Source organism: Zootermopsis nevadensis, unplaced genomic scaffold (genome assembly GCF_977971745.1).
Source record: "Zootermopsis nevadensis isolate Lab colony 2312 unplaced genomic scaffold, Znev_1.0 Znev_ptg000061l, whole genome shotgun sequence".
Classification (NCBI taxonomy): domain Eukaryota; kingdom Metazoa; phylum Arthropoda; class Insecta; order Blattodea; family Termopsidae; genus Zootermopsis; species Zootermopsis nevadensis.
Genome location: NW_028259192.1, coordinates 19280438 through 19304825, shown reverse-complemented (window position 1 = coordinate 19304825; position 24388 = coordinate 19280438). Strand labels below are relative to the sequence as shown.

Below are 24388 nucleotides of genomic sequence, written 5' to 3'. Positions count from 1 at the left end.
CGTTACAATATTTATTATAAAATTACGTTTTATCATATTATTATACAAAACCAATAATAATAGAGTTTTATAAACATAAAGCCTGGAAGGAAAAGATCACTAACGAGACCTAAGTAAAGTTCGGAGGGCAAAAGTTAGATTTATCTTAAAGAGAAAGTTTCTGATTGATTCTTGATTTAACTACGCTGTTCCAGCTACACCGTGGAACGTTAAGTTTAATCTTCGAACGATGTATATGAAAGTGGTTATGACCTATTTAATGTACTATCTCAATATGTGCCTTGAGGAACTGAGGATTACTACTAAAATCCTGTCACGATAGCAGTCCGTGGGTCTATTCTGTTCATACGAGGTGGATTGAAGTGGATTGAAGTTGGGTCTATTTCCAGACTTTTGTGTGCGCGTAATGAATTCCAGTTTCTATAAAGTCGGGGAACTTCTTCACTAGCTGAGGGACTGTTAGCCTCACAAGAATGACTCCGTCCTGTATGTCGTATGAGTTGCTCCACGTCAAAGAAATTTCTAGAACTACTCCGCAGTAAGTGAACGTTCTTCATTAGTATCGATAACATCAAATAAATCGATCAGCACGAAGCTAGCAACAAGTCCATTAATTTCTTGCTTTAGTTTGCTGCTGAAGTCGGATCAACTAACATCTCTTCACTTCTCTCCGTAATTTTGGCGACGGTGCAGGTACACAGTCAAACTGATATGTTTCGGTGATTTAGATAGTCAAATAATAGGAACGCAAAGAAGCACATTTACGATGTCTATCTTCAAATCAGTGTGTGTGTAATTTGTAAGAACTGTTAATAGAAGAAATAGGTAGACTACACCTCGTGTGGCTACGTTTATTTATAAGAAATATAAAGGTAAAATGTAAGATTTTTTACGAAATTTGGATAACGTGCCGGTCCTAATTTTCCAGCTCAACGCAGATTCTTTGTAAACTAATTTAATTTATTCCTCCAATAAAACGGAGCCGTTGTTTAGTGGTAGACAAGGTGCTGATAAATGAAAGCTATTTGAGTATGAACACCGCAGTTAAGGAATGAAAGGATTCTGTAAACGTTTCATATTGCAGACTTGCGTTCTCCTTGACTGAACGATATTCCAGAATAGATTAGAATTTTACATGCCATAGATCTTTCGTAGGCCCAAGCCAAGGATGTAGAACAGGTCATAAAACAAATATGATACTTATTTCTAATACAAAAATGAGTCACATAGTTATAACAGAATTAGACTGGCCTACCTGAAAACTGTAAACAGACTCCGTACCTACACTGGCAGGTGTGCGGCAAACCTATTGAGGTGGGCCACCTCCCGGCTTGCCCCATCTTGGATTCTCCCTGCACAAGCGAAGATTTGGCTACATGTACAGACACTGCCATTCCTCATGCCCGATATTCGATTCAAATATAGTTTGTATATATGTTGTAAATTTACTTTTATATTTATTCTATACTAAATTTTCCCCCACATCCTTTTTTATCTCTATGTTATTAATAGTACTCTGTTCAATGATTTCTACTTTGAATGGTGTATATTTGGATACGAAATAAATAAACAGTAATTTACAGTCAACTACAGTAATACAGCAAAAACAGTTACACACGGAAGCAAACCTGCTATTGTTTAGGTGTTTTATAGCGACTGAGAATTCTTGGTCGAGGTAAATTCTTCTATGGAGTAGGAGTGAGATAGAAGATACTCTTTAGTGCTGGCTTAAACTTCTTTCTTTCATGATTCAGACTTCTTATGGGGGGGTTGGGGTGATATTGAATACCTTAATTCCAGTACATCAAAGTCCTTTTCGATATTTATCGAGTTTAGTGTTTTGTGTATAAAAGTTATGTTTGTATGTATGTATCTTGTACTTATATTGTAGATATTTGAGTTTTCTAGAAATTCTTTATTGTTCACTATAAGTTATGACAGAGAGCAAGAATTCGAAGACTGGTGGAAGAATTAGATTTCGAGGTTCTACCTTGAGTGCGTGCCTTTATTTCTTTTGGGTGTAAAATACTTTTTATTATTCCCTGTAGAGTTTTTCCAGAAAATAATTCCAAGTTGCTTATTCAAGATTTCATTTTTATATGTTCTTTGGAAAGTCAATGGACGAAAATAACAATTTATTGTGTAGATTTAAAAGTTAATTGTTTAGTAGATGTCAGTGTAGATTCTTTCATTAGCAAATTTGATCTTTACATCTACTTATATTTTATTTGAAGAAACATTTGTTCATTTAGCATCAGAAATTCTGTAAGTCGATTGAATTAGTGATCCTATCAAAAACACGGAAGGCTTTGGTATTGGGTACAGGAGGGGGAAGAAACTGATTTTCTGACTACTCTTTCATTATGAACAAGTAGTCGTAGATCCGGCTTTCGGAACGTAGTGATTTTATAACGAAATGATTTAGACAATGAACAAAGCCCAAAAGAACAATTTTATACACGACTAAATCGCGTTTTTTTAGTCTTATTAATGCTGACAATTTTTTGCTTTAGAATGAACCCTGATTTGTGCCAAATTTAAAATCAACTACGAGTTACAGGTATTTATCAACGTTCTTTCACATGTTGCAGATGGGAAGCGAAAGTATTTTGAATCTGCCCGAAGAAATGCTGACAGAAATATTCTCTTACTTGAGCCCTGAGGATTTGGTGGACAAAGTACGTAAGACCTGTACACGCTGGAGGGACATAACTTACACAGACGTTCTGTGGAGAATGGTCACTTTCAGGCCATCTTATCAAATGTCAGACCCCGATCTTCTCTCCTACATAAAAGAGATGCCACAACTTAGGTCTTTCGTTCTAAATCACGAAAGGGATACCAGCATGATCATAAATACGATGCGTGAACATTGCCACGATATTAAAAGTGTAATTATAAGAAATAAAGTAGGAACTAATAAGAACAGTATAACAGACATGTTGCTTACGTTCCCAAACATGGAATGCTTTGACGTTGTCGCAAGTGAATCACGGTTAAGCTTGGATTATGCTCAGCTTTATGGAATGTTCCACAGTCGGAGTTCTGTTAACATGTTGACTAAGGAAGGCTCACACACAGATGATTTCATCCTAAGCCCCAGCATCGGCTACATTCCTGACATTGAAGTTTTTCGTTCAGTCCCCAACAGCAAGGTGCATTCGGTCATAAAGAAGAAGAGAAATGAAATTAAGACATTTAGTGTAAACTGTGACGTCGATGCAGATACATTTAAATTGATCTGTACATGTAAGGAGTTGAGACACCTGTTCATATGTGATACTCAGTACCATGGACCTACTATCAACGTTGCGTCTCTGGCAAACCTAACCAACTTACAAACACTGCAACTGGTCGGTTTTCGGGATGTTTACTCTTACATTTCACCTCTTGTTTTTGCGGACGTCGTATTTTCTCATCTTAATAAGTTGGAAATAATTGAAGGTGGATCCCTGCTCGAAGCGCTTTTGACTCCCCTGTTGCCTGCATGCCCAAAGCTCAAACATCTGAACGTCCAAGAAAATATTTTGAAAGACGAACTACTGGATAACATTCGATTTTGCAAGTACTTAGAGTACCTTGACATTTCGAGGAATTGCTGCTTGACTGATGCCTTCATATCAAACATTGCTCGTTCATGTACAAACTTGAAGTTTCTCGATATTTCCTCCTGTATCGGGATTTCTGAGAACTTCATATACTTGTTGAACACTTGTCGTAAACTAGAGACCTTAAGAATTGAAGGGAAGTATTATTCTGGCTTATCATTCAGGCTAATACCAGTTATGTTACCTAATTTAAAGGAATTTTATGTGACGCACTTTTATAATTCCAATATTCTGGACGATCTAGTGTCAAGAATGCCTACTCTCAGAATATTGAAATGCAATAAACATGCAAATCAATGCTACTACAACGACAGCGACTGAGTTGCTGTCAGATTCTGAGACATGGTTCCTCCCACAAACACAACTGATAGTTGAACGCTATTAATATGATATCACTACGGTTATGTCATATTTTTATAACAAAGTTTATACATGTTATCTGTTATTATTATGATATTGGCTTCTTTTGAAAATTTAAATATGAAAATTAGAAATGTATATAAAATGTTGAAATTTGTTGTAATATGTCGTATACTTACATTTTGTTGAACCAATTTTGGTTCTGTTCAAAAAATGTACCATGAGATTCATCATGTTATTCGCAGTGCACACTTTTTGGAGCATGTAAGATGTATGTGGATTATTAAAATGTTATTATAAAGAATACCATTGTTATTATATAAAATAAAATAATGAATTAAATACGGTGTTCTGTGTTATCTTGTGTAAAATAAATATATTATGCCAACTCTGAGAGGTTGTCTGAATGTAGTGAATAAAAATAGTGTTACATTTATGGTAAATTTCGTTGAGGGAATAGACTGCAATACATTATGAAAACCAGTGTGTTTCCTGGTGTGTTGAACTTGGATAAATAATTTTGTTGTAGTGGTGCGACCGTTGATGAGGCAGTTCTTTAAATAATTTCACAACATAGTATTAAATTAATAAATCATCTACTGTATAACCTTTCGCACAAAAGCAATGAACTGAAAAGTATTTGTTTTCTTTTTCAGACTCTATTTCTAGGTTTCTCTTACATTACTATCAGGCATGGGTTCATCTATCTTATATTTCCTTAAAATCTGAAGACAGTCTTTATTAGCAGTTATATGAAATAGTCTACTTGACGGAGAAGATAATGGATATAACAGAATTAAATAGAATTTATTTACATGCCATAGATACTTAATAGGCCTAAGCACAAATAATATTTTTTTCTAATACAAATATAAAGTACATCGTTATAACATTGATTTTTAGTCCACTACACCAGTGGTCCCCGACACGGTGCCCTCGGGCGCCACGGCTTTTTTCGGTGCCCGCGTTGATACGGAAAGAGGTTATACTGAATAATGAAGGACGTTCAACCATGAACATTATAAACACGAAGCACAGATCTCGACTAACTAATGCTCATCTTGACGATTGTTTGCGAGCAGCAACATCATCCTACACTTCCAAATTTGAAAAACTTGCCTACGAAATGCAGTTCCAAACTTCACACTAACTTCCCACTTGAGTAATAGTAATTGTACTTATAAAAGTACGTACTTTTGATTGCGTGGTTTCTTGTATCATTAAACGTCGTGTTGTTTTGTGTATTATTTGGTGTTCATATCTTACTTGTCCAGAGAAAAGAAACTTTGGCTTTCTTAATTGGTTGGTGCCCGCCACGATCTCATAAACTCTCAAATGTGCCCGTAGGCACAAAAATGTTGGGGACCCCTGCCCCACAGTATTAATGCAAGAATAAGTATACAAGTTAATTTGAATAATTGCAACAGAAGTAATTTTAGTGATTATCACTTTTCTAGGCCACTTTAAATTCATTTTAATGCAACTTTCCAAAAATATTCATGGCTGTCTTCTTTGGCAGACTCACATGCTGCTGGTACTGAAAGGTGACTTGTCACAATTTTTGCAGACATGAAGTTCTGAAGACTTAAATTTCCTATAGCGGCGAGTATGAAGTTATACGTTTCAGACGTGAATCGTCGGTCAGTTCACTTATCTGCATTAGTTCATGCCCTCGCAAATACGTACGTAAAGCAATGGTGAAATTTCAGAGTAAAAGCCCCTTACTCTTATTTACCAAACAACATATAATTTCAGCCATTAAAATAATATGCAGGCCTATGAAATGAGAGTTGTAACACAGAGAGAATAAAATATTGTTCTTCCCTCTTCAACTTGTAAATATATTCAGTTAACTGACAACCACTTCATTGGCTTATGATCTAATCGTTAGATACCCACGCCTTTGTCAACTCCAGTCTTCAAGGGTGTACAAACAAGGAAATTGGTAGGTTAACGTCTTCAGTAATTTCGGTTAAAGTATGACACATTAACAACTTTACGATATTTTTCTCTGAATTTGAGGTTTGTTTAATTTCTAGATCTAAATTAACCTAACAAATCCCCTACGAATTCAATGAATTTGTGCTTTAAGTTGACTAGGCTTAAAAGCGAAGGAGAATGGCATAATGTGAAACTTAACAGTTTGAATTCAATCAAGCATCATCACGTCTACGATTTAGTATTTCTAAAACCTTTTATAACTATTCACATTTATTATTATCACCCGTACTGGTCCTAATAGTGTGACAGTTAAATAATAATGTTCGTAGGTATTGAAGGGACATGGTGGATTTTAGCATGTAACTATCTGACATTAATATGTCTTTAAACAAAGTTTTAATCTATAAATAATTAGTAAACGTGGTGATTTTAATTTATATACTATACAGTAATGGGATTATATAACATGGGCAGGGAAATGATTATGTCATAAATATACAATGTGAGGCATATTAGGATCAAATGTGAGGCACCAGTGAGTAAAACTAAAGATGGTGTATGGGGGCCGAAATGCATATGTAAACAAATTAAAACTGCAAATAACTTCTCTCCCCCCCCAAGCGCCTACATAGCGAATAGTGGGACAGATCTATTTTTTGTTTTTACTTTCGATGCTGTTTGAAAAAATATTAAATCAAGGAAGATGAGAAAGACTAGTCCTGTTAGAAATGCATACGAAATTCTGATCGGAATCCTGAATAGAAGAGACCGATCGGAAGAACTGGATAGAGATACGACGATAATATTAAAATATGTTTTCGTGTTATACGGTGTAAGGGCGTGGATTGAATTAAATTGGTTCAAGTTAGACACAAGTGGCGGTTGTTGTGACCATGGTAATGAACTCTTGGGTTCTAGTAAAGACAGTATTTTGTACCAGCTGAACGACTGTTACCTTCCCAAGGACTCGTCCCCGTTGAATAAACTAGCTTTATCACTACTGGTCATCGTATTATTAAGGTACAGAGCCCCTGCAATCGGATGTGAATGTGATAGGCAGAAATGTTTCAAAATGCAGGTAAAAATCAGTAGCGTTAAATGTGTAATGTTTAAACATTTTCAAATAATAATTAGAAAGGTTGAATCTCACGCCTGACGGATTCCCAGCAAGCGATGTCCTCTATTTGCCCCATTTTGACGCCAGAAGTTTCTTAAGGACACAGTACGTCATAATATGTGACTCCACAACCACTAGTTAATTATGACAATTCTAATGAAAGCAATTACAGCATTGTTTATGGCAATAACAAGTTTTAACGATAATAATAATAATTTAGTTACTAGGATTAAAATAATATGTCCCAAAAGTCGCAGCCGAGTTTTTAATAATCCTGCTTCGTATTCGGGATCAAATCTCATCCAGTAGACCTATTATCCTGACTGAGGTTTTCGTGATTTTCCTCTGTCTCTCCAGGCAAATTCCAGGACATTACCTTATATTTTGACAAGACCGCTTACTTCCATACCTTTTGCAATTCATTATCCAAATCATTCGACATTACTACTACTGACACAAATAAGTAAATAATTTATTTGATAACTATGGTGATAGTAGTATAACAATTTTAAAGAACCCAGTTTGTTGATATACTAGCGGTAAACTTCGGGGACCTATCATAAAATTCCTTTTATTCGTGCTCTTGTGTGAACGGTCATTTCCTCGTTCTGAATTTTATTCCATTCCATTCCACATCCATTATGTTTTCCTTGTTGCTTAATACCTGTAATATATGCTATGATCGTGTCTTACGAAAGGAGAATACATTTCGTAGGTTTACAACTTAAGAGTCAAAATTCTTTTATACAGTAAAACCTCTCTAAGTTGGACACTTGGGGTTCCACGAAAATGTGTCCAACTTACAGAGGTGTCCAAGATAGAGGGATTGTGGTCTAATGACAATATAGTCTATTTACTTACATACACTAACTTCTGTAGGCTTACTTAAATTAAGAATTAATGACAATAATATTAATAATAATCTTTTGAAGCCCACTCCCATGCATTGCCCATTACACCCCAGCCTCAATAACATTTTCTAAAGTTAATTCCACTAATTTTCGCTTCCCCATCGCAAAAAGAAAAATTCCTTTTCTGTTAACACAGTCTGAACTCAAATGCAAGAACATTACTGACGAAGTTAAAACTGTGTCTTCTGCAAAACTGTAGTCCAGTTAAGGGTTCAGCAAAAGAATAGTTAAACACGTGCAATGCATTCCAATGCTGGGTTCAATGTCCATAAGACAATCCTCTAGAGAGGAGGCATTCATCAGTCAGAAATTCAAAATAACAAAATATGTAACTGAAAAACTTTCCCTGAAAAGCATCGACGTTAAGTGCATGAACCTGTCCAACTTACAACAAAAGAGGTGTTCAAGTTCCAGGATAAAGGGGTGTCCATGATATAGGATATTGTGGACATGTAAAATTATAGGATATTCGCAGGTTCCAATTAAAAGTGTCCAATATAAAGGGGTGTCCAGGATATAGGGGTGTCCAACTAGAGGGGTTTTACTGTATATTTAATATTTGTTTTTCGGAAAGTGAGCAACAAACAAATTTTCGAATTCATCAACGAATACTTTAACATTTTCCACTGTATCTTGTTTTATTTTTGAATGTCAAAGTTTCGTAGCCTTACAGCATAAATACCAGAAACTTGTAAATTGTGAGAAGGGGAGAGTTTTTAGGATTCCAGATTGAAAGGAGCCGATTATTTCAAACAGGGGATAAAGTAGTTCAAATGGTAAGATACCAGCTTTTGCTACTATCAGGGTTGACTGAATTATGTTGAAATACGAATAACATTTGAAGCTGAATATGCATATTTCAGAGACCTTATCGCATGTGTCTGACTGTTGCAGATATCGACTGTTACAATGAATAATTTGCCAGAAGATTGTCTTTTAGAGATCTTTTCCTATTTGAGTGCCGAAGACTTGGCCACGTCAGTCCGCCATGTTGACACACGCTGGATGATGGTCTCTCAGAGGGTTTGCTTGTGGAGGCACATCACCTTCACACCGGCAATCACACTGTCTGAAGAAGACATTGCGCACTATCTTAAGAACATGCAGAACTTGTGGTCTTTCCGTCTGCGCCACGAAAAGATTGTAGACAAAATTGTGACCGCGTTGTGTCACCACTGTACTGACCTCAGGCGTGTAGTCATGGAGCGGAAACTGGGACCCAGCTTGAACAAGGTGGAAGAACTGTTGAGGAAGTTCCCAAATATGGAACTTCTAGACGTTTCTATTCCTCACTCACAATTCAGCATGGATTACGCTAAATTATCTGGAAAAGCGAACACGTTCAATGATCTTACAGTTTTCAGAAACATCAGTTTCAGATCGATTTCATGGACGATGATCAAGTCACTCGGTCATGAGGATCCCACGCATACGAGCAGCTTAACTTTACTGGAAGCGGACGTCAAGAAAACTCTAAGCGAAAGAGTAAATGAATTACAAACCATAGGATTAGTTTGTAAATTAACGTCGCACATTTTAAATTTAATTTCGTACTGTAAAAACTTGGCGTACCTGTTCATAGATAACGAAACCACGGACGAAATAGAAATTGATTTTGAACCCCTCAGCATTTTAAAGCGTTTAGATACTTTGCAGATATTGTGTATGTATAATTCAATGACAAAGTGGAATATGTCTTACGAAAGTGTTGAATTTCCACGTTTGGTTAAACTCGAAATTATCAATTCCGGAAAAATGCTTCGAAGATTTTTAAGAGTAATGTTGAGTGTTTGCCCAGAGTTGACTGAATGTGCAGACTTCTGTAACTGATTTAATTTGATGTGAATAAATCAGGGTTGACAATCCGGGGTCGCAAGACCGCCCCACGTTACAATATTTATTATAAAATTACGTTTTAACATATTATTATATAAAAGCAAATAATAATTGAGTTTTATAAACATGAGGCCTGGAAGGAAAAGATCACTAACGAGACCTAAGTGTAGTTCGGAGGGCAAAAGTTAGACTTATCTTAAAGAGAAAGTTTCTGATTGATTCTTGATTTAACTACGCTGTTCCAGCTACACCGTGGAACGTTAAGTTTAATCTTCAAACGATGTATAGGAAAGTGGTTATGACCTATTTAATGTATTATCTCAATATGAGCCTTGAGGGACTGAGGATTACCACTAAACTCCTGTCACGATAGCAGTCCGTGGGTCCATTCTGGAATCTCCCGAACCAAAAGCAGGAGTTCTAATCGTTTGTCCGTGACTCTCGGGAAATAGGGTACGAGGTGGATTGAAGTTGCGTCTATTTCCAGACTTTTGTGTGCACGTAATGAATCTCCAGTTTCTATAAAGTCGGGGAACTTCTTCATTAGCTGAGGGACTGTTAGCCTCACAAGAATGACTCCGTCCTGTATGTCGTATGAGTTGCTCCACGTCAAAGAAATTTCTAGAACTACTCCGCAGTAAGTGAACGTTCTTCATTAGTATCGATAACATCAAATAAATCGATCAGCACGAAGCTAGCAACAAGTCCATTAATTTCTTGCTTTAGTTTGCTGCTGAAGTCGGATCAACTAACATCTCTTCACTTCTCTCCGTAATTTTGGCGACGGTGCAGGTACACAGTCAAACTGATATGTTTCGGTGATTTAGATAGTCAAGTAATAGGAACGCAAAGAAGCACATTTACGATGTCTATCTTCAAATCAGTGTGTGTGTAATTTGTAAGAACTGTTAATAGAAGAAATAGGTAGACTACATCTCGTGTGGCTACATTTATTTATAAGAAATGTAAATGTAAAATATAAGAGTTTTTACGAAATTTGGATAACGTGCCGGTCCTAATTTTCCAGGTCAACGCGTATTCTTTGTAAACTAATTTCATTTATTCCTCCAATAAAACGGAGCTGTTGTTTAGTGGTAGACAAGGTGCTGATGAATGAAAGCTATTTGAGTATGAACACCGCAGTTAAGGAATGAAAGGATTCTGTAAACGTTTCATATTGCAGACTTGCGTTCTCCTTGACTCAACGATATTCCAGAATAGAAAAGAATTTTATATGCCATAGATCCTTCGTAGGCCCAAGCCAAGGATGTAGAACAGGTCATAAAACAAATATGATACTTATTTCTAATACAAAGATGAGTTACATACGAGGTGCGATCAGAAAGTTTCAAGACTGCGCCTATAAAAACCCGTACACTTATCTCAGGTATTAAATTTATTCATCACCCTCGAAGTAGTTCCACTGGGAGTGAATACAACGATCCCAGCGCCGCTGCCAAACCTGGAAGCATCTCTGGAAATCTTTCTTTGTCAGCCTGTCAAGCACCATCTGCGATTCTGCCTGAATCTCTTCTATCGTCTCAAATCTCCTTTCCTTTAGCTGAATTTTTATCTTTGGGAAGAGGAAGAAGTCACACGGAGCTAAATCCGGCGAATAAGGAGGGTGCAGGATGACGGCCGTGGTGTTTGAGGCGAAAAACTGCCGAACTTTGAGGGCGGTGTGTGCTGGCGCGTTGTCATGATGCGTCGTATGTGGAGTTCTTCCTTTAGAATCAGCTGACAGGTCCCATAGCCTATCCCAACAATGTCGCACAAGTCGCTGATGGTACGACGTCGATCTTCATGAATGGCCTGCCGAATCTTCGTAACATTTTCGGGCGTTGTGCTCGAAGATGGTCGTCCAGAACGCTCGTCATCATCGACAGAGGTTCGGCCATTTTTAAAACGTGAATGCCACACAAAAGTTTGTGCACGACCCATTGCGGACTCCCCAAATGCTTGCTTTAGTATTTCATAGGTTTCCGTACCTGTTTTGGCGAGTCTTTGGCAAAATTTGAAAATCCGCCATTCCGAAATCGCAGGAGGGTCGGTGTAATGCACTAACCAAAACGCCCGTAACTAAGAAACAAATGCTAATTCGATGATACTGGCTGGCACACTGATTCACTATGAATGTAGGCCTCACTCCCCCCTAGCGGCAGAAGCTCGTCCTACATCCGGTTCGTCCTCTATTGACACAGTCTTGAAACTTTCTGATCGCACGTCGTAGTTATAACAGAATTAGAAAGGCCTAGCTGAAAACTGTAAACAGACTCCTTACCTATACTGGCAGGTGTGCTGCAAACCTATTGAGGTGGGGATATCCTTATGTGTCTGACTAGTGTTCCTGTGGACAAACACAGACAATGGATCACCTCTTGGCTTGCCCCATCTTAGATTCTCCCTCCACAAGCGAAGATATGGCTACATGTACAGACACTGCCATTCTTCATGCCCGATATTCGATTCAAATATAGTTTGTATATATGTTGTAAATTTACTTTTATATTTATTCTATACTAAATTTTCCCCCACATTCTTTTTTATCTCTATGTTATTAAGAGTACTCTATTTAATTATTTCTACTTTGAATGGTGTATATTTGGATACGAAATAAATAAACAGTAATTTACAGTCAACTACAGTAATACAGCAAAAACAGTTACACAAGGAAGCATGCCTGCTATTGTTTACGTGTTTTTATAGCGGCTGAGAATTCTTGGTCGAGGTAAATTCTTCTATAGAGTAGGAGTGAGATAGAAGATACTGTTTAGTGCTGGCTTAAACTTCTTTCTTTCATGATTCAGACTTCTTATGGGGGGGGGGGGGGTGATATTGAATACCTTAATTCCAGTACATCAAAGTCCTTTTCGATATTTATCGAGTTTAGTGTTTTGTGTATAAAAGTTATGTTTGTATGTATGTATCTTGTACTTATATTGTAGATATTTGAGTTTTCTAGAAATTCTTTATTGTTCACTATAAGTTATGACAGAGAGCAAGAATTCGAAGACTGGTGGAAGAATTAGATTTCGAGGTTCTACCTTGAGTGCGTGCCATTATCTTTTTTAGGTGTAAAATACTTTTTATTATTCCCTGTAGAGTTTTTCCAGAAAATAATTCCAAGTTGCTTATTCAAGATTTAATTTTTAGGAGTGCTTTGGAAAGTCAATGGACGAAAATAACAATTTATTGCGTAAATTAAAAGTTAATTGTTTAGTAGATGTCAGTGTAGATTCTTTCATTAGCAAATTTGATCTTTACATCTACTTATATTTTATTTGAAGAAACATTTGTTCATTTAGCATCAGAAATTCTGTAAGTCGATTGAATTAGTGATCCTTTCAAAAACACGGAAGGCTTTGGTAGTGGGTACCGGAGGGGGAAGAAACTGATTTTCTGACTACTTTTTCATTATGAACAAGTAGTCGTAGATCCGGCTTTCGGAACGTAGTGATTTTATAACGAAATAATTTTGACAATGGACAAAGCCCAAAAGAACAATTTTATACACGACTAAAACGCGTTTTTCTAGTCTTATTAATGCTGGCAATTTTTTGCTTCAGAATGAACCCTGATTTGTGCCAAATTTGATATCAACTACGAGTTACAGTTATTTATCAACGTTCTTTCACATGTTGCAGATGGAAAGCGAAAGTATTTTGAATCTGCCCGATGAAATGCTGACAGAAATATTCTCTTACTTGAGCCCTGAGGATTTGGTGGACAAAGTGCGTAAGACCTGTACACGCTGGAGTGACATAACTTACACAGGCGCTCTGTGGAGAATGGTCACTTTCAGGCCATCGTATCATATGTCAGACCCCGATCTTCTCTCCTACATAAAAGAGATGCCACAACTTACATCTTTCGTTCTAAATCACGAAAGGGATACCAGCATGATCATAAATACAATGCGTGAACATTGCCACGATATTAAAAGTGTAATTATAAGAAATAAAGTAGGAACTAATAAGAACAGTATAACAGACATGTTGCTTACGTTCCCAAACATGGAATGCTTTGACGTTGTCGCAAGTGAATCACGGTTAAGCTTGGATTATGCTCAGCTTTATGGAATGTTCCACAGTCGGAGTTCTGTTAACATGTTGACTAAGGAAGGCCTTTACACAAATGAGTTCATCCTAAGCCCCAGCATCGGCTACATTCCTGACATTGAAGTGTTAAGTCCAGTCCCTAACAGCAAGGTGCATTCGGTCATAAACAAGAAGAGAAATGAAATTAAGACATTTAGTGTAAACTGTGACGTCGATGCAGATACATTTAAATTGATCTGTACATGTAAGGAGTTGAGATACCTGTTCATATGTGATACTCAGTACTGTGGACCTCCTATCAACGTTGCGTATCTGGCAAACCTAACCAACTTACAAACACTGCAACTGGTCGGTTTTCGGGATGATTACTCTTACATTTCACCTCTTGTTTTTGAGGACGTCGTATTTTCTCATCTTCATAAGTTGGAAATAATTCAAGGTGGATCCCTGCTCGAAGCTCTTTTGACTCCCCTGTTGCCTGCATGCCCAAAGCTCAAACATCTGAACGTCCAAGAAAATATTTTGAAAGACGAACTACTGGATAACATTCGATTTTGTAAGTACTTGGAGTACCTTGACGTTTCGAGGAACTCCAGCTTGACTGATGCCTTCATATCAAACATTGCTCGTTCATGTACAAACTTGAAGTTTCTCGATATTTCCTCCTGTATCGGGATTTCTGAGAACTTCATACACTTGTTGAACACTTGTCGTAAACTAGAGACCTTAAGAATTGAAGGCAAGTATTATTCTGGCCTACTATTCAGGCTAATACCAAGTATGTTACCTAATTTAAAGGAATTTTATGTGACGCACTTTTATAATTCCTATATTCTGGACGATCTAGTGTCAAAAATGCCTACTCTCAGAATACTGAAATGCAATAAAAATCCAAGACAATGCTTCTACTTCGACAGCGACTGAGTTGCTGTCAGATTCTGAGACATGGTTCCTCCCACAAACACACCTGCCAGTTGAACACTATTTATATGATACCACTTCGGTTATGTCATATTTTTATAACAAAGTTTATACAAGTTACCTGTTATTAATATGTTATTGGCTTCTTTTGAAAATTTAAATATGAAAATTAGAAATGTATATAAAATGTTGAAATTTGTTGTAATATGTCGTATACTTACATTTTGTTGAGCCAATTTTGGTTGTGTTCAAAAAATGTACCATGAGATTCATCATGTTATTCGCAGTGCACACTTTTTGGAGCATGTAAGATATATGTGCATTTTTAAAATGTTATTATAAAGAATACCATTGTTATTATATAAAATAAAATAATGAATTAAATACGGTGTTCTGTGTTATCTTGTGTAAAATAAATATATTATGCCAACTCTGAGAGGTTGTCTGAATGTAGTGAATAAAAATAGTGTTACATTTATGGTAAATTTCGTTGAGGGAATAGACTGCAATACATTATGAAAACCAGTGTGTTTCCTGGTGTGTTGAACTTGGATAAATAATTTTGTTGTAGTGGTGCGACCGTTGATGAGGCAGTTCTTTAAATAGTTTCAGAGCATAGTGTTACATTAATAAATCATCTACTGTATAACCTTTCGCACAAAAACAATGAACTGAAAAGTATTTGTTTTCCTTTTCAGACTCTATTTCTAGGTTTCTCTTACATTACTATCAGGCATGGGTTCACCTATCTTATATTTTCTTGAAATCTGAAAACAGTCTTTATCATCAGCAGTTATATGAAATAGTCTACTTGACGGAGAAGATAATGGATATAATAGAATTGAATAGAATTTATTTACATGCCATAGATACTTAATGGGCCTAAGCACAAATAATACTTTTTTCTAATACAAATATAAAGTACATCGTTATAACAGTGATTTTTAGTCCACTACACCAGTGGTCCCCGACGCGGTGCCCGCGAGCGCCATGGCTTTTTTCGGTGTCCGCGTTGATACGGAAAGTGGTTATACTGAAAAATGAAACCGTTCAACCATGTACTTTATAAACTAAAAGCACAGATCTCTACTTACTGACGCCCGTCTTGACGATTGTTTGCGAGCAGCAACATCATCCTACACTTCCAAATTTGAAAAACTGGCTTACGAAATGCAGTTCCAAACTTCACACTAACTTCCCACTTGAGTAATAATAATTGTACTTATAAAAGTACGTATTTTTGATTGCATGGTTTCTTGTATCATTAAACGTCGTGTTGTTTTGTGTATTATTTGGTGTCCATATCTTATTTGTCCAGAGAAAAGAAACTTTGGCTTTGTTAATTGGTTCGTGGCCGCCACGATCTCATAAACTCTCAAATGTGCCCGTAGGCACAAAAATGTTGGGGATCACTGCCCCACAGTATTAATGCAAGAATAAGTATACAAGGTAATTTGAATAATTGCGGCAGAAGTAATTTTAGTAATTATCACTTTTCTAGGCCTCTTTAAATTCATTTTAATGCAACATTTCAAAAATATTCATCGCGGTCTTCTTAGCAGATTCACATGCTGCTGGTACTGAAAGGTAACTTGTGACAATTTTTGCAGACATGAAGTCCTGAAGACTTAAATTTCCTATAGCGGCGAGTATGAAGTTGTACGTTTCAGACGTGAATCGTCGGTCAGTTCACTTATCTGCATTAGTTCATGCCCCCGCAAATACGTACTTAAAGCACTGGTGAAATTTCAGAGTAAAAGCCCCTTATTCATTTTAAGAAATATTGGCCTAATATTTACTAAACAACATATAATTTCAGCCATTAAAAAACATGCAGGCCTATGAAATGAGAGTTGTAACACAGAGAGAATAAAATATTGTTCTTCCCCCTTCAACTTGTAAATATATTCAGTTAACTGACAACCACTTCATTATCTTATTGTCTAATCGTTAGTTACCAACACCTTTGTCAACTCCAGTCTTCAACGGTGTACAAACCAGGAAATTAGTAGCTAAACGTCTTCAGTAATTTCGGTTAAGGTATGACACATAAACAACTTTATAATATCTTTCTCTGAATTTGAGGTTTTATAATTTCTAGATCTAAATTAACCTAACAAATCCCCTACGAATTCAATGAATTTGTGCATTAAGTTGACTAGGCTTAAAAGCGAAGGACAATGGCATAATGTGAAACTTAACAGTTTGAATTCAATCAAGCATCATCAGGTCTACGTTTTAGTATTTCTAACACCTTTTATAACTATTCACATTTATTATTACTCACCCGTTTCGGTCCTAATAGTGTGACAGTAAAATAATAAAGTTCGTGCGTTTTAAAATCTTGAGTAAGAAACTAATCTAACCCCCCGACTGAGGGTTAAAACGCTTGACCAACCCACTTGGGAGGTGATCTGCTGCTTCTGGAGCAGTGATTATGCGACTGACTTTTTAGTTGTTTATCTCGTTCTTGTGAAGCGTTATTTGTTTACTCGGCATTCTTGTGTTGTACTCGGCATTATTGTAGAACACAACAATGCCGAGTATAAATTAATATAAGGTGACATTCGTTTTGTAGTAGATTCACCACTTCGTCACTCTTAGGTCCAAATGTTTTCCTTGTTGCTTAATACCTATAATATATGCTATGACCGTGTCTTACGAAAAGAGTATACATTTCGTATGTTTACAACGTAAGAGTCAAAATTCTTTTATATATTTAATATTTGTTTTTCGGAAAGTGAGCAACACACAAATTTTCGAATTCATCAACGAATACTTTAACATTCTCCACTGTATCTTGTTTTATTTTTGAATATCAAAGTTTCGTAGCCTTACAGCATAAATACCAGAAACTTTTAAATTGTGAGAAGGGGAGAGTTTTTAGGATTCCAGATTGAAAGGAGCCGATTATTTCAAACAGGGGATAAAGTAGTTCAAATGGTAAGATACCGGCTTTTGCTACTATCAGGTATGACTGAATTATGTTGAAATATGAATAACATCTGAAGCTGAACATGCATATTTCAGAGACCTTATCGCATGTGTCTGACTGTTGCAGATATCGACTGTTACAATGGATAACTTGCCAGAAGATTGTCTTTTAGAGATCTTTTCTTATTTGAGTGCCGAAGACTTGGCCACGTTAGTCCGCCATGATGACACACGCTGGATGATGGTCTCTCAGAGGGTTTGCTTGTGGAGGCACATCACCTTCACACCGGCAAGCACACTGTCTGAAGAAGACATTGCGCACTATCTTAATAATATGCCGAACTTGTGGTCTTTCCATCTGCGCCACGAAAAGATTGTAGACAAAATTGTGACCGCGTTGTGTCACCACTGTACTGACCTCAGGCGTGTAGTCATGGAGCAGAAACTGGGACCCAGCTTGAACAAGGTGGAAGAACTCTTGAGGAAGTTCCCAAATATGGAAATTCTAGTCGTTTCTATTCCTCACTCACAATTCAGCATGGATTACGCGAAATTATCTGGAAAAACGAACACGTTCAATGATCTTACAGTCTTCAGAAACATCAGTTTCAGATCGATTTCATGGACGATGATCAAGTCACTCAGTCATGAGGATCCCACTCATACGAGCAGCTTACCTTTACTGGAAGCGGACGTCAAGAAAACTCTATGCGAAAGAGTAAATGAATTACAAACCATAGGATTAGTTTGTAAATTAACGTCTCACATTTTAAAATTAATTTCGTACTGTAAAAACTTGGCGTACCTGTTCATAGATAACGAAACCACGGACGAAATAGAAATTGATTTTCAGCCCCTCAGCATTTTAAAGCGTTTAGATACTTTGCAGATATTGTGTATGCATAATTCAATGACAAAGTGGAATATGTCTTATGAAAGTGTTGAATTTTCACGTTTGGTTAAACTGGAAATTGTCAATTCCGGTAAGGTGCTTCGTAGGATTTTAAGAGTACTGTTGAGTGTTTGCCCAGAGCTGAGATACCTTAATGTGCAACAAAGTCTTATAACAAATCATGATCTTGAAACCATATATCTCTGTAAACATTTGGTACACCTTGATGCTTCTGAGAACTACATCTTAACTGACAAATGTATGGCGCATGTGGCTCGTGGGTGCTACAGGCTACAGTTCCTAGACATTTCCAACTGCTGCCTCATGACTAGAAACGTTTTCAAAATTCTACAGAAGTGCAGGGGTCTGCAGACTCTCGTGGCAAAAGGTAACGGGTTTAGTGGAATCGATTCAAACAAAATGTCAGAACTATTTCCGTGTTTGCAAGAAATTTGTTTAGAAACACCAAGATGGTCGCGTAGGAGAAGGACAACCATAATGTCACGAAACGTCTCTCAGGAACAAAGAAATGACAACTTTGAATAAAAGTGTGTGTTTGAACTTTTCACTGCATGCTTTAAATTGTTTTTACAATGAAATGTGATATTCTAATTTAATGAAATATAATTATATGAAAATGAGTCGATAATTCTGAAGTATCCTTAAATGTGTTGTGTTTATAACGTAAAATGCTTCGCCCTGATAAATATTTATTATAAAATTACGTTTTAACATATTATTATACAAAAGCAAATAATAATTGAGTTTCATAAACATGAGGCCTGGAAGGAAAAGATCACTAACGAGACCTAAGTGTAGTTCGGAGGGCAAAGTTAGATTTATCTTAAAGAGAAAGTTTCTGATTGATTCTTGATTTAACTACGCTGTTCCAGCTACACCGTGGAACGTTAAGTTCAATCTTCAAACGATGTATAGGAAAGTGCTTATGACCTATTTAATGTACTATCTCAATATGAGCCTTGAGGAACTGAGGATTACCACTAAACTCCTGTCACGATAGCAGTCCGTGGGTCCATTCTGGAATCTCCCGAACCAGAAGCATGAGTTCTAATCGTTTGTCCGCGACGCTCGGGAAATAGGGTAAGAGGTGGATTGAAGTTGCGTCTATTTCCAGACTTTTGTGTGCACGTAATGAATCTCCAGTTTCTATAAAGTCGGGGAACTTCTTCACTAGCTGAGGGACTGTTAGCCTCACAAGAATGACTCCGTCCTGTATGTCGTATGAGTTGCTCCACATCAAAGAAATTTCTAGAACTACTCCGCAGTAAGTGAACGTTCTTCATTAGTATCGATAACATCAAATAAATCGATCAGCACGAAGCTAGCAACAAGTCCATTAATTTCTTGCTTTAGTTTGCTGCTGAAGTCGGATCAACTAACATCTCTTCACTTCTCTCCGTAATTTTGGCGACGTTGCAGGTACACAGTCAAACTGATATGTTTCGGTGATTTAGATAGTCAAATAATAGGAACGCAAAGAAGCACATTTACGATGTCTATCTTCAAATCAGTGTGTGTGTAATTTGTAAGAACTGTTAATAGAAGAAATAGGTAGACTACATCTCGTGTGACTACATTTATTTATAAGAAATGTAAATGTAAAATATAAGAGTTTTTCCAGCTCAACGCGTATTCTTTGTAAACTAATTTCATTTATTCCTCCAGTACAACGGAGCTGTTATTTAGTGGTAGACAAGGTGCTGATGAATAAAAGCTATTTGAGTATGAACACCGCAGTTAAGGAATGAAAGGATTCTGTAAACGTTTCAAGTTGCAGACTTGCGTTCTCCTTGACTGAAAGATATTCCAGAATAGAATAGAATTTTACAAGCCATAGATCTTTCGTAGGCCCAAGCCAAGGATGTAGAACAGGTCATAAAACAAATATGATACTTATTTCTAATACAAAAATGAGTCACATAGTTATAACAGAATTAGACTGGCCTAGCTGAAAACTGTAAACAGACTCCGTACCTACACTGGCAGGTGTGCGGCAAACCTATTGAGGTGGGGATATCCTTGTGTGTCTGACCAGTGTTCCTGTGGACAAACACAGACAATGGATCACCTCCTGGCTTGCCCCATCTTAGATTCTCCCTGCACAAGCGAAGATTTGGCTACATGTACAGACACTGCCATTCCTCATGCCCGATATTCGATTCAAATATAGTTTGTATATATGTTGTAAATTTACTTTTATATTTATTCTATACTAAATTTTCCCCCACATTCTTTTTTATCTCTATGTTATTAATAGTACTCTGTTTAATGATTTCTACTTTGAAAGGTGTATATTTGGATACGAAATAAATAAGCAGTACTTTACAGTCAACTACAGTAATACAGCAAAAACAGTTACACAAGGAAGCATGCCTGCTATTGTTTACGCGTTTTTATAGCGACTGAGAATTCTTGGTCAAGGTAAATTCTTCTATAGAGTAGGAGTGAGATAGAAGATACTGTTTAGTGCTGGCTTAAACTTCTTTCTTTCATGATTCAGACTACTTGTGGGGCGGGGGGGTGATATTGAATACCTTAATTCCAGTATATCAAAGTCCTTTTCGATATTTATCGAGTTTAGTGTTTTGTGTATAAACGTTATGTATGTATCTTGTACTTATATTGTAGATATTTGAGTTTTCTAGAAATCATTTATTATCCACTATAAGTTATAACAGAGAGCAAGAATTCAAAGACTGGTGGAAAAATTAGATTTCGAGGTTCTACCTTGAGTGCGTGCCATTATTTCTTTTGGGTGTAAAATACATTTTTCCTTCCCTGTTGACTTTTTCCAGGAAATAAATCCAAGTGACTTAATCAAGATTTCATTTTTAATAGTGCTTTGGAAAGCCGATTGACGAAAATAACAATTTATTGCGTAGATTTAAAAGTTAATTGTTTGGTTGATGTCAGTGTAGATTCTTTCATTAGCAAATTTGATCTTTACATTTACTTATATTTTATTTGAAGAAACATCTGTTCATTTAGCATCAGAAATTCTGAAAGTCGATTGATTTGGTGATCCTTTCAAAAACACGGTAGGCTTTGGTAGTGGGTAGCGGAGGGGGAAGAAACTGATTTTCTGACTTCTTTTTACATTATGAACAAGTAGTCGTAGACCCGGCTTTCGGAACGTAGTGATTTTATGATGAAATAATTTTGACAACGGACAAAGCCCAAAAGAACAATTTTATACACGATTAAAAATAGTTTTTCTAGTCTTATTAATTCTGACAATCTTTTGCTTGATTTGTGCCAACTTTAATATCAACTACGAGTTAAAGGTATTTATCAACATTCTTTCAAATGTTGCAGATGGGAAGCGAAAGTATTTTGAGTCTGCCCAATGAACTGTTGACAGAAATATTCTCTTACTTGAGCCCTGAGGATTTGGTGGACAAAGTACGTAAGACCTGTACACGCTGGAGGGACATAACTTACACAGACGTTCTGTGGAGAATGGTCACTTTCAGGCCATCTTATCAAATGTCAGACCCCGATCTTCTCTCCTACATAAAAGAGATGCCACAACTTACATCTTTCGTTCTAAATCACGAAAGGGATACCAGCATGATCATAAATACAATGCGTGAACATTGCCACGATATTAAAAGTGTAATTATAAGAAATAAAGTAGGAACTAATAAGAACAGTATAACAGACATGTTGCTTACGTTCCCAAACATGGAATGCTTTGACGTTGTCGCAAGTGAATCACGGTTAAGCTTAGATTATGCTCAGCTTTATGGAATGTTCCACAGTCGAAGTTCTGTTAACATGTTGACTAACGAAGGCCTATACACAAAATATTTCATCATAAACCCCAGCACTGGCTTCATTCCTGACATTGAAGTTTTTCGTTCAGTCCCCCACAGCAAGGTGCATTCGGTCATAAACAAGAAGAGAAATGAAATTAAGACATTTAGTGTAAACTGTGACGTCGATGCAGATACATTTAAATTGATCTGTACATGTAAGGAGTTGAGATACCTGTTCGTATGTGACACTCAGTACTGTGGACCTCCTATCAACGTTGCGTATCTGGCAAACCTAACCAACTTACAAACACTGCAACTGGTCGGTTTTCGGGATGTTTATTCTTACATTTCACCTTTTGTTTTTGAGGACGTTGTATTTTCTCATCTTAATAAGTTGGAAATAATTCAAGGTGGATCCCTGCTCGAATCTCTTTTGACTCCCCTGTTGCCTGCATGCCCAAAGCTCAAACATCTGAACGTCCAAGAAAATATTTTGACAGACGAACTACTGGATAACATTCGATTTTGTAAGTACTTGGAGTACCTTGACATTTCGAGGAACTCCTGCTTGACTGATGCCTTCATATCAAACATTGCTCGTTCATGTACAAACTTGAAGTTTCTCGATATTTCCTCCTGTATCGGGATTTCTGAGAACTTCATACACTTGTTGAACACTTGTCGTAACCTGGAGACCTTGAGAATTGAAGGCAAGCATTATTCTGGCCTATCATTCAGGCTAATACCATTGCTGTTACCTAATTTAAAGGAATTTTATGTGAAGCACTTTTATAATTCCTATATTCTGGACGATCTAGTGGCAAAAATGCCTACGCTCAGAGTACTGAAATGCAATGAACATCCAGATGAATGCTACTACGACGACAGCGACTGAGTTACTGTCAGATTCTGAGACATGGTTTCTCCCATAAACACAACTGCCAGTTGAACACTATTAATATGATACCACTACGGTTATGTGATGTTTTTGTAATAAGGTCATATATGTTACCTGTTATTAATATGTATGTTAATGTCGGTACTGACAAACTTACTTTATAGCGAATAGAGTTATGTACTCGAATCACACATTACATGTGTCTTCAATTATCTTGGAAAATATTTGTAATGAAATTATTTTAGTATTTTACATAGTAAGTTCGCTTATATGAACTATAATAAAAATAAAACATGTTTGTGTGTGTTTATATAATTTATAAAGAAATATTTAAACCTAACTATGCCAGTTAGTAGTGAAAATTCCGATTTTAATCGAAAATCTACGAATTGTTCAAATTAAAACAAATAATCTCCTCATGTCTCGTGATTTTATATTTGTTACATAGATTACATCAACAACAATGTTAATCAATGTGAAGACCGAATGAATACATTTACACTGCTGGTACACTAAGCCATAAACACATATTAACTTTGGCTTCTTTTTTAAAATTTAAATATGAAAATTAGAAATGTATATAAAATGTTGAAATTTGTTGTAATATGTATACATATAACGTAATTTTCTCCAGATTGTTGAACCAATTTTGGTTGTGTTGGAAAAATGTACCATGAGATTCACACTTTTTGGCCCATGTAAGATGTATGTATATTTTTAAAATGTTAATATAAAGAATACCATTCTTATTATTATTATTATTATTATTATTATTATTATTATTAATGAATTAAATACGGTGTTCTGTGTTATCTTGTGTAAAAGAAATATATTATGCCAACTCTGAGAGGTTATCTGAATGTAGTGAATAAAAATAATGTTACATTTATGGTAAATTTCGTTGAGGGAATAGACTGCAATACATTATGAAAACCAGTGTTTTTCCTGGTGTGTTGAACTTGGATAAATAATTTTGTTGTAGTGGTGCGACCGTTGATGAGGCAGTTATTTAAATAGTTTCACAGCATAGTGTTAAATTAATAACTCATCTACTGTATAACCTTTCGCACAAAAGCAATGAACTTAAAAGTATTTGTTTTCCTTTTCAGACTCTATTTCTAGGTTTCTGTTAC

The 24388-nt window shown here is 36.3% G+C and overlaps 5 protein-coding genes across 8 annotated transcripts; all 5 read left to right on the top strand.

Annotated features, from left to right (window-relative positions):
- The first annotated feature begins 560 nt into the window (after window positions 1-560).
- On the top strand, window positions 561-4404 carry LOC110835037 (uncharacterized). 2 transcript variants are annotated; one of them, XM_087340494.1, is made up of 2 exons: window positions 561-693; window positions 2592-4404. In XM_087340494.1, exon 2 carries the CDS (start codon window positions 2592-2594, stop codon window positions 3927-3929), a length of 1338 nt encoding a protein of 445 aa, XP_087196620.1. In that variant the 5' UTR covers window positions 561-693; the 3' UTR covers window positions 3930-4404. The 2 variants fall into 2 exon arrangements, with proteins under 2 accessions (XP_087196620.1, XP_087196621.1); XM_087340495.1 differs by lacking the exon at window positions 561-693 and adding an exon at window positions 714-872.
- A 4431-nt stretch (window positions 4405-8835) lies between these two features.
- On the top strand, window positions 8836-9777 carry LOC147871241 (uncharacterized). Its single transcript, XM_087340604.1, has one exon. It carries the CDS (start codon window positions 8847-8849, stop codon window positions 9765-9767), a length of 921 nt encoding a protein of 306 aa, XP_087196730.1. The 5' UTR covers window positions 8836-8846; the 3' UTR covers window positions 9768-9777.
- A 657-nt stretch (window positions 9778-10434) lies between these two features.
- Window positions 10435-15230, top strand: LOC147871240 (uncharacterized). Of its 2 annotated transcripts, none has more exons than XM_087340393.1 (2): window positions 10435-10565; window positions 13418-15230. In XM_087340393.1, exon 2 carries the CDS (start codon window positions 13418-13420, stop codon window positions 14753-14755), a length of 1338 nt encoding a protein of 445 aa, XP_087196519.1. In that variant the 5' UTR covers window positions 10435-10565; the 3' UTR covers window positions 14756-15230. The 2 variants fall into 2 exon arrangements, with proteins under 2 accessions (XP_087196519.1, XP_087196520.1); XM_087340394.1 differs by lacking the exon at window positions 10435-10565 and adding an exon at window positions 10634-10658.
- Window positions 15231-17788: 2558 nt separating this feature from the next.
- On the top strand, window positions 17789-19198 carry LOC147871239 (uncharacterized). Its single transcript, XM_087340493.1, has one exon. The coding sequence runs from the start codon at window positions 17829-17831 to the stop codon at window positions 19122-19124; it is 1296 nt and encodes a 431-aa protein (XP_087196619.1). The 5' UTR covers window positions 17789-17828; the 3' UTR covers window positions 19125-19198.
- Window positions 19199-19871: 673 nt separating this feature from the next.
- Window positions 19872-24004, top strand: LOC147871238 (uncharacterized). 2 transcript variants are annotated; one of them, XM_087340950.1, is made up of 2 exons: window positions 19872-20018; window positions 21915-24004. In XM_087340950.1, the coding sequence occupies exon 2, from the start codon at window positions 21915-21917 to the stop codon at window positions 23250-23252; it is 1338 nt and encodes a 445-aa protein (XP_087197076.1). In that variant the 5' UTR covers window positions 19872-20018; the 3' UTR covers window positions 23253-24004. The 2 variants fall into 2 exon arrangements, with proteins under 2 accessions (XP_087197076.1, XP_087197077.1); XM_087340951.1 differs by lacking the exon at window positions 19872-20018 and adding an exon at window positions 20051-20150.
- Window positions 24005-24388: the final 384 nt, after the last annotated feature.

Excerpts from the sequence above, each read along its gene's own strand:
- LOC110835037 (XM_087340494.1), top strand. The coding sequence starts at position 2,592 with ATGGGAAGCGAAAGTATTTTGAATCTGCCCGAAGAAATGCTGACAGAA.
- LOC147871241 (XM_087340604.1), top strand. The coding sequence starts at position 8,847 with ATGAATAATTTGCCAGAAGATTGTCTTTTAGAGATCTTTTCCTATTTG.
- LOC147871240 (XM_087340393.1), top strand. The coding sequence starts at position 13,418 with ATGGAAAGCGAAAGTATTTTGAATCTGCCCGATGAAATGCTGACAGAA.
- LOC147871239 (XM_087340493.1), top strand. The coding sequence starts at position 17,829 with ATGGATAACTTGCCAGAAGATTGTCTTTTAGAGATCTTTTCTTATTTG.
- LOC147871238 (XM_087340950.1), top strand. The coding sequence starts at position 21,915 with ATGGGAAGCGAAAGTATTTTGAGTCTGCCCAATGAACTGTTGACAGAA.